The sequence below is a fragment of the Bison bison genome, unplaced genomic scaffold, assembly GCF_000754665.1.
Source record: "Bison bison bison isolate TAMUID 2011002044 unplaced genomic scaffold, Bison_UMD1.0 scf7180017864259, whole genome shotgun sequence".
NCBI lineage: Eukaryota > Metazoa > Chordata > Mammalia > Artiodactyla > Bovidae > Bison > Bison bison.
Window position 1 is genome coordinate 5,113,935 of NW_011494831.1, and position 9,982 is coordinate 5,123,916.

The 9,982-nt window shown below is 41.4% G+C and overlaps 1 protein-coding gene across 1 annotated transcript in view; it reads left to right on the forward strand.

The window, feature by feature from the left end:
- The first annotated feature begins 9,500 nt into the window (after positions 1–9,500).
- Positions 9,501–9,982, forward strand: part of TMEM62 (transmembrane protein 62) — a 35,126-nt gene continuing 34,644 nt past the window's right edge. Inside the window, exons 1-2 of the mRNA XM_010848061.1 lie at positions 9,501–9,697; positions 9,771–9,929. Coding sequence (XP_010846363.1) covers positions 9,501–9,697; positions 9,771–9,929 — 356 coding nt within the window. The remainder of the gene's footprint in view (positions 9,698–9,770; positions 9,930–9,982) is intronic.

Here is a 9,982-nt window from a genome sequence, read left to right on the forward strand (position 1 = left end):
TGATATCTCATAATGGTTTTGATTTGCATTTCTCTGATAATGAGTGATGTTGAGCATCTTTTCATGTGTTTGTTAGCCATCTGTATGTCTTCTTTGGAGAAATGTCTATTTAGATCTTTGGCCCATTTTTTGATTGGGTCATTTATTTTTCTGGAGTTGAGTTGAAGGAGTTGCTTGTATATTTTTGAGATTAGTTGTTTGTCGGTCGCTTCATTTGCTATTATTTTCTCCCATTCTGAAGGCTGTCTTTTCACTTTGCTAATAGTTTCCTTTGATGTGCAGAAGCTTTTAAGTTTAATTAGGTCCCATTTGTTTATTTTTGCTTTTATTTCCAATATTCTGGGAGGTGGGTCATAGAGGATCCTGCTGTGATGTATGTCAGAGAGTGTTTTGCCTATGTTCTCCTCTAGGAGTTTTATAGTTTCTGGTCTTACGTTGAGATCTTTAATCCATTTTGAGTTTATTTTTGTATATGGTGTTAGAAAGTGTTCTAGTTTCATTCTTTTACAAGTGGTTGACCAGATTTCCCAGCACCACTTGTTAAAGAGATTGTCTTTAATCCATTGTATATTCTTGCCTCCTTTGTCAAAGATAAGGTGTCCATATGTGCGTGGATTTATCTCTGGGCTTTCTATTTTGTTCCATTGATCTATATTTCTGTCTTTGTGCCAGTACCATACTGTCTTGATAACTGTGGCTTTGTAGTAGAGCCTGAAGTCAGGTAGGTTGATTCCTCCAGTTCCATTTTTCTTTCTCAAGATCACTTTGGCTATTCGAGGTTTTTTGTATTTCCATACAAATTGTGAAATTATTTGTTCTAGCTCTGTGAAGAATACTGTTGGTAGCTTGATAGGGATTGCATTGAATCTATAAATTGCTTTGGGTAGTATACTCATTTTCACTATATTGATTCTTCCAATCCATGAACATGGTATATTTCTCCATCTATTAGTGTCCTCTTTGATTTCTTTCACCAGTGTTTTATAGTTTTCTATATATAGGTCTTTAGTTTCTTTAGGTAGATATATTCCTAAGTATTTTATTCTTTCCGTTGCAATGGTGAATGGAATTGTTTCCTTAATTTCTCTTTCTGTTTTCTCATTATTAGTGTATAGGAATGCAAGGGATTTCTGTGTGTTGATTTTATATCCTGCAACTTTACTATAATCATTGATTAGTTCTAGTAATTTTCTGGTGGAGTCTTTAGGGTTTTCTATGTAGAGGATCATGTCATCTGCAAATAGTGAGAGTTTTACTTCTTCTTTTCCAATTTGGATTCCTTTTATTTCTTTTTCTGCTCTGATTGCTGTGGCCAAAACTTCCAAAACCATGTTGAATAGTAATGGTGAAAGTGGGCACCCTTGTCTTGTTCCTGACTCAAGTTTTTTAAAATTAGAAATCTAGCATTCTGTTCATACTGAGTCAAACAAATAAAATAAAAATGTCATAAATTTTTGAGCTAGGCAAAAATTCTTAAGTTTTCTAAAATATGTATACTATACATATTATATATGTGTATACAAAAGCTTTTCTACTATGACTGATAAAGGCTTGAGAAAGAACGTCAAAAAGAAAAACAAAATGGAGAAATTGGAACACATAAACTAAGTGAAATGGGAGCACTGAATATGAAATAGAAAAAGTGAAACAAACTAGATAAAAGTAAAAGATTCTCATATAGTCCAGTTGTTTTTAAACATGGCTGTTCATTAGAAACATCTGGAGCTCTGGAAAAAAAAAAAAAAGCAATACCTGGGCATTAGTATTTTTCAAAAAATTCTAAGATAATTTTGATATGCATCTGGATTTTAAAAAGTGATTGGAGGTTTTTCTATTAAATGGTAGTTTTGGTGATAATAGAATTCTATTATTTTTCTGTTGACCAATCATGATACAATGGTATTAAGTGAGTAATAGTTACATAATCACAATATAAAATATGTTTATGAATTTTCACAATCAATAGACAAAAAATAAAAGATAATTACAATTGCAAGCATAATGGGAACACAATTAACCTAACAATATAAAATAATCACATAAAATTTGGGGGGGTCAAGCAGAGTGATGTGGTAAGTGGCAGTGCATATGTGCACATGTTCAGTCTAAGTCAGTCTATATCTTTTGGTGGGTGCATTTAATCTATTTACATTTAAGGTAATATCAATATGTATAATCCTAGTGAAAGTGTAATCACTCAGTCGTGTCTGACTGTTTGCGACCCCATGGTCTGTCCATGGAAATTCTCTAGGCAAGCATACTGGAGTGGGTTGCCATTCCCTTCTCCAGACTCTCTTCCCCAGCCAGTGACTGAACCTGGGTCTCCATTGCAGGCAGATTCTGTACCATCTGAGCTACCAGGGAAGCCCCCTGGTAACAATTTTATTACTGTTTTCTTAATTGTTTTGGGTTTATTTTCTGTAGTTTGGTCTTTTCGTTCTCTTGTTTCCTGCATAGAGAAGTTCCTTTAGCATTTGTTGTAAAGCTGGTTTGGTAGTGCTGGGTTCTCTTAACTTTTGCTTGTCTGGAAAGCTTTTGATTTCTCCATCAAATATGAAGGAGAATCTTGCTGGGTAGAGTATTCTTGGTTGTAGTTTCTTCCCTTTCATCACTTTAAATATATCATGCCATTCTCTTCTTGCTTGTAGAGTTTCTGCTGAGAAATCAGCTGGTAGCCTGATGCGAGTTTCCTTGTATGTTTTTTGTCATTTTTCCCTTATTGCTTTTAATATTTTATCTCTGTCTTTAATTTATATCAGTTTGATTTCTATGTGTCTCGGTGTGTCCCTCCTTGGGTTTGTCCTGCCTGGGACTCTCTGTGCTTCCTGGACTTGGTCAACTATTTCCTTCCCCGTGTTAGGGAAGTTTTCAGCTATTATCTCTTCAAATATTTTCTCGGGTCCTTTCTCTCTTCTCCTTCTGGGGCCCCTATAATGTGAATGTTTGTGTGTTTAATGTTGTCTCAGAGGTCTCTTAGGCTGTCTTCATTTTTTTCATTCTTTTTTTCTATATTCTGTTCTGCAGCAGTGATTTCCACCATTCTGTCCTCCAGGTCATTTATCCTTTTTTCTGCCTCAGTTATTCTGCTGTTGATTCCTTCTAGTGTATTATTCATCTCTGTTTGTTTGTTCTTTACTTCTTTAGGTCTTCGGGAAACATTTCTTGCATCTTCTCAATCTTTGCCTCCATTCTTTTTCCAAGATCCTGAATCATCTTCACTATCCTTATTATGAATTCTTTTTCTGGAACGTTGCATATATTCCACCTCATTTAGTTGTTCTTCTGGGGTTTTATCTTGTCCCTTCATCTGGGACATAACTTTCTGCTTTTTCATGCTGATTAACTTTCTGTACTATGGCTTCTGTTTTAGTTGCTGTGCAACTGTGTTTCTTTTTGCTTCTTCTGTCTGCCCTCTGATGGAGGAGGCTAAGAGGTTTGTAAGCTTCCTGATGGGAGGGACTGGTGGTGAAAAAAACTGGGTCTTGCTATGGTGGGCAGGGCCTGGCTCAGTAAAGCTTTAATCCAATTATCTCTGGATTTATTTAAGGTTGCACTGCACTCCTTCCCTGGTAGTTTTTTTGGCCTGAGGTGACCCAGCCCCCATGGTCGCCATGGTTGAGTTAATGGCGACCTCCAAGAGGGTTTATGCCAAGGGGGACCTTCCCAGAATGCTGCTGCCAGTGCCCTTGTCCCTGTGGTGAACCCCTGCTGACCAAAACCTCCACAGGAGACCCTCCAACACTAGCAGGTAGTTTTGGTTCAGTCTCCTGTGGAGTCACTGCTCCTTTCCTGAGTTTTGGTGGGTGCAAGGTTTTGTTTGTGCTTTCCAAGATTGGATTCTCTCTTTCCCCTAGTCCCGTGGAAGTCTTGTAATCAAATCCCACTGGCCTTCAAGGTCAGATTCCCTGGGGATTCCTTGTCCCTTTGTTGGATCCCCAGGCTGGGAAGCCTGACATTCGTTTCAGAACCTTCATAACAGTGGGAGAACTTCTCTGTATTATTGTTATCCAGTTTGTAGGTCACCCACTTGGTGGGTACGGGATTTGATTTTATTGTTGTTGTGCCCCTCCTAACATCTTGTTGCAGCTTCTTTGTCTTTCTAGATGGGGTAGCTTTTTTTGGTGGGTTCCAGTGTCCTCCTGTTGATAGTAGTTCAACAGTTAGTTGTGATTTTGATGCCCTTGCAGGAGGATATGAGTGCACATCCTTCTGCTCCACCATCTCCTAACTCTGTTCACTTTTGTTACTGAACAAATTTCATATTCACTGATGCACAGTGAGGCCAAGTAAATCTAAATATTGGGACTCGGAGCAGAGAAAGGATTATTGCAGGGTCAAGCAAGGAGAATGGGTGACTCATGCTCAAAACCCCTGAACTCCCTGTTGGTTTGGGGGGAAGAGTTCTTATGGGCAAAATTTGGGATGAGGGCTGTAGGAAGTAACAGGGCAATATTCCAGGAATCTTGAGCTCCCATCTGAATTTACCATCCTCCACCTGCGTGGGAGCCTTAGTTTCTGAAGAGGAACTCAAAAGTATTGTTATGTATATATTTCTTCACGGGGAACCATGACCTTGGAACTTAGGGGAAGTCAAGGAGGCCGAATGGAGTCTGTTTCCTAAAACAAGAAACAGACACAGAACGCTTTTGTACCCCAGAGAGCCCCATAAGGTCCTGCTCTGTTTCACTTTAAACACCTTGAGTGAAGCAGCTTCACTCAGTGTAATTCAGTACCTGAAATTCAAAATGCTGGCCTTTGTAACTTTAAACCATGTTTCTCTGTCCAAAATGTCTGTTCCTATCCATCATGTAACTTCTTGTTGTATTCCATTTCTCGAAAATGATTTTCATATCCTTGAGGTCTTGTTGTTGTTGTTCAATCACCAGTCGTGTCTGACTCTTTGCAACCCTATGGACTGTAAAACCTCTCCAAATGCATTTTTTATATGCTACATTGCCTGTATTTTAAATCAGATTATCTGAATCATGTCTTCCAAATTTGCTTTAAAGATGCCCATCTAGGTGTTTTTCAGTAGAGCAGTGTTGAGTTTGTGGATGCTCAGTCATGTCTGACTCTTTGCAACCCTATGAACTGTAGCCCACCAGGCTCCCCTGTGCATGAGGTTTTCCAGGCAAAGAATATTGGAGTGGGTTGCCATTTCCTACTCCAGGAGATCTTCCCCACCTAGGGATCAAACCCATGTCTCCTGTCTCCTGCATTGGCAGGCAGATTTTCACCACTGAGCCACCTGGGAATCCCCTAAATTCTGTTAGTTAAAAGTCACACAGTCTATGATATTCTGTTACAGCAGCTTGAATGGACTAAGACGTCCACGTTGTGTATGTTTGTGCTCAGTTGTGTTTGACTCTTTGAGACCCCATGGACTGAAGCCTGCCAGGCTTCTTTGTCCATGGGATTCTCCAGGCAATAATAATGGAGTGGATTACTGTTTCCTTCTCCAGGGGATCTTCCTGACACAGGGATTGAACCTGCATCTCCTGTGTCTCCTGCATTGCAGGTTGATTCTTTACCACTGAGTGCAGTGTTAGACAAAACAAAAACTTTATTCATATATGTCTCTACACATACAGTATAGCCCTAGTTTTTTTTCATCACTAAAGTTCCAAATTTTAGCACTAACTTTTAACTGTCTTCTTTAACTGTGTTTTTCCTTCAAATACCCAACTGAAACTGTGCAACTCAGATTGGGACTTGAACCCACGTTCTTATGACTGAGATCACACACCTGGTCTTGGGACTTAATGAAGCTCAGCTTCTTGATGGCTCATGGCAGAAATAATTCAGTGAAAGACAAAGTAATAGGTAGAAATTGCTAGGCAGTCAGTGTAGGACTCTGAGACCTCATTCTTGTTTTCAATAAACATCTTGCTCCATTAACCTAAAGCTATACCCTATGTCCCAAATTCCTGGAATGTGTCCTTGGTCTGATAAATTATCAGTACTCAGATCTAGGGAAGGGCAGTAATTAACTTCAGTAATTAACTTCCCATATACCTGAGGGAAAAACAACTAGTGATCATTAATCTTTAGCCCATACATCTGGTCCATTGTAAAATGGCTAAAAGTGAAAGTGAAAGTCACTCAGTCATGTCTGACTCTTTGCGACCGCACCGAGTATGCAGTTCATGGAATTCTCCAGGCCAGAATACTGGAGTGGGTAGCCTTTCCCTTCTCCAAGGGATCTTTCCAACCCAGGGATCAAATCCAGGTCTCCTGCATTGCAGGTGGATTATTTACCAGCTGAGTCACAAGAGAAGTCCAAGAATATTGGAGTGGGCAGCCTATCCTTTCTCCAGCAGATCTTCCTGACCCAGGAATCGAACCAGGGCCTCCTGCATTGCAGGCAGATTCTTTACCAACTGAGCTATCAGGGAAGCCCGTAAAATGGCTAGGGGGCGTGAAAAAGAGAGGCAACTTAATACGAGGATCAGGAGAAGCCATAAAGATGTTAAGCTAAACATTGTGACCTTTAAACTGATTGGTTAAAAATGATTTATTTTAAGCACAAAAAAGAGCCAACCAAAAATGTACAGATTAATACTGGTAAGGATATTAATCTGGGAGGCCAGGCCTCCCTTTCCATCACCAACTCCCAGAGTTTACTCAAACTCATGTCCGTTGAGTCAGTGATGCCATCCAATCATCTCATCCTCTATCGTCCCCTTCTCCTCGTGCCTTCAATCTTTCCCAGCATCAGCGTCTTTTCCTTGAGTCAGTTCTTCACATCAGGTGGCCAAAGTATTGGAGTTTCAGCTTCAGCATCAGTCCTTCCAATGAATATTCAGGACTAATTTACTTTAGGATAGACTGGTTGGATCTCCTTGCAGTCCAAGGGATTCTCAAGAGTCTTCTCTAACACCACAGTTCAAAAGCATCAATTCTTCAGTGCTCAGCTTTATTTATAGTTCAATTCTCATGAAAAGACCCTGATGCTGGGAAAGATTGAAGATGGGAGGAGATGGTTGGATGGCATCACCGACTCAATGGACATGAGTTTGAGTAAACTCTGGGAGTTGGTGATGGACAGGGAGACCTGGCATGCTGCGGTCCATGGGGTCGCAAAGAGCTGGACACGACTAAGTGACTGAACTGGACTGAACTGAACTGAACTCTCACATGCATACATGACTACTGGAAAAACCATAGCTTTGACTAGATGGACCTTTGTTGGCAAAGTAATGTCTCTGCTTTTTAATATGCTGTCTAGGTTGGTCATAGCTTTTCTTCTAAGGAGCAAGTGTCTTTTAATTTCATGGCTGCAGTCACCATCTGCAGTGATTTTGGAGCCCCCAAAAATAAAGTCTGTCACTCTTTCCACTGTTTCCCCATCTATTTGCCATGAACTGATGGGACCAGATGCCATGATCTTAGTTTTCTGAATGTTGAGCTTTAAGCCAACTTTTTTACTCTCCTCTTTCACTTTCATCAAGAGGCTCTTTAGTTCTTTACTTTCTGCCATAAAGGTGGTGTCATCTGCATATCTGAAGTTATTGTTATTTCTCCTGGAAATCTTGAGTCCACCTTGTGCTTCAACCAGTCCAGCATTTCTCATGATGTACTCTGCATTAAATAAGCAGGGTGACAATATACAGCTTTGACGTACTCTTTTCCCAATTTGGAACCAACCTGTTGTTCCATGTCCAGTTGTGACAGTTGCTTCTTGTCCTGCATACAGATTTCTCAGGAGGCAGGTCAGGTGGTTTGGTATTCCCATCTCTTTAAGAATTTCCCACAGTTTGTTGTGATCCACACAGTCAAAGGCTTTGGCGTAATCAATAAAGCAGAAATGGATGTTTTTCTGTAACTCTCTTGCTTTTTCAATGATCCAATGGATGTTGGCAATTTTATCTCTGGTTCCTCTGCCTTTTGTAAATCCAGTTTGAGCATTTGGAAGTTCATGGTTCAAGTACTATTGAAGCTTGGCTTGGAGAATTTTGAGCATTACTTTGCTGACGTGTGAGATGAGTGCAATTGTGCAGTAGTTTGAGCATTCTTTGGCATTGCCTTTCTTTGGGATTGGAATGAAAATTACCTTTTCCAGTCCTGTGGCCACTGCTGAGTTTTCACATTTGCTGGCATATCGAGTGCAGCATTTTAACAGCATCTTTTAGTATCTCCTAAAACATCTTGGACCTAGTTGTTTCTAATCAGTTTATGTCATGTCTTGGGGCTATGTCAGTACTTGTAAAGGTTGTTCCTGCCCACTTCCTTCTTGTTTCACAATCAGTCAAATTCTGTAGTTTCTATTTTTACAATCCTTCTTTTCTAATCTCAGTGTCCCACTCTTTCTATGTCAGGGCTTTGTAATTATGCACTACCTCGATGTCTTGGTCTCTTCTCCAGTGACTCAGCAGTAAAGGATTTGCCTGCAATGCAGGAAACACAGGAGACACAGGTTCCATCTCTGGGTTGGGAAGATCTCAGGGAGGAGGAAATGGCAACTCATTCCAGTATTCTTGCCTGGAAAATCCAATGGACGGAGGAGCCTGGCTATCTACAGTCCATGGAGTTGAAAAAGAGCTGGACGTGACTTTGTGCACACACACACACACACACACACACACACCCCACTGTTGTCTTTGTCCATTCAGGCTGCTATAACAGTATCACAGACTGAGTCATTTTTAACTAACAAATTTATTTCTCACTGTTTTGTGGGCTGAAAATTTAAGATCAGGGTGCCAGTTTGGTCATGTTCTGGTGAAGACAGTCTTCCAGGTTGCAGACTGCTGACTTCTTGCTATGTCCTTAAACTTGGGTGGCCACAGTCCACAGTGGTTTGAAGCAGGACTTTGGTTCCTTAGCCAGGAATTGAAGTCAGGGTATGGCAGTGAGAGCCCTGAATCTTCGCCAGTAGAAGAAGGTTCTGGACCAGTAGAACCAGTGGACAGTAACAAAGCCTTGGCCAGTTGGCTTTGTAGAAATGAATTTCCACAAAGAGATGGAAAGTTGTGAAGCAAGTAACGTGTTTAGAGGGGAAAGAGTACATGTGGATAGACACACACGAGTGGTCTCAAAGAGAGAGTCATGCCCTCCTGGTAGTTTGAATCACTTACATGGGGCATTTCTTTCCAGTTTACTCTGGCCAATCATCTTGCTTTATCTGGGTTTGAGTCCATATTTGGTTTACCTCAGGGTCCTCCCACGTGTGGAATTTCCCTGGTGGTTCAGTAGTAAAGAATCCACCTCCAGTGTCGGAGATGGTTCAGTCCCAGGGTTTGGAAGTTCCCCTGGAGAAGGAAATGGCAACCCACTTCAGTATTCCTGCCTAGGAAATCCCACAGACAGAGGAGCCTGGTGGGCTACAGTCCATGGGGTTGTAAAAGAGTCAGACACTACTTGGCGCCTAAGCAACAAAACCTTGCCCATAAGAAGTATTTTTAAATGTATTAAACGAATGGCACACTACTGTTTTAGAGCATTATGTAACCAAGTGCACATGACCTCAGGATTAAGAAAAAAAATTTCTCACAAAGTATATGGATGAAATCTATAGAAAACTTACAGCGACGTTGTTGATAATCAGAAGGGACCAGAGGAAGCCACCTGCCACAGTTGTACAGCGATTTAAAAAGCGTCCTCATACCAACTTTGATTTTCATAACAACCCTGCAAAGTACGCTCTGGAGGTATTATTAACTCCGGTTTACGAGGAAATCGACCACCTAGGTCAAGCGTGATTGACTAAGGCGGAGTCGGGACGCCTGCCCCCGCCTCACTGACCTAGGATCCTTCCCTGCCGCGCCTAGGCAGCCGCGAGTGGCGCTGAGGGACTCGGATTCCTTTTCTTCCCCTGTATCACATTTGCAAACCGACCCTAAAAGCGCGGCCCGCCGGCAGGTGCACGGCCAGGCGCAGGTGCAGGTGGCGGCCGACCATCCCGGCGCCCTAGGCCGCGCGACCATAGAGTCCGGAAGTGCAGCCACAGCAGTTCCCTGCAGGCGCCGCTTGGTCCCAGCCT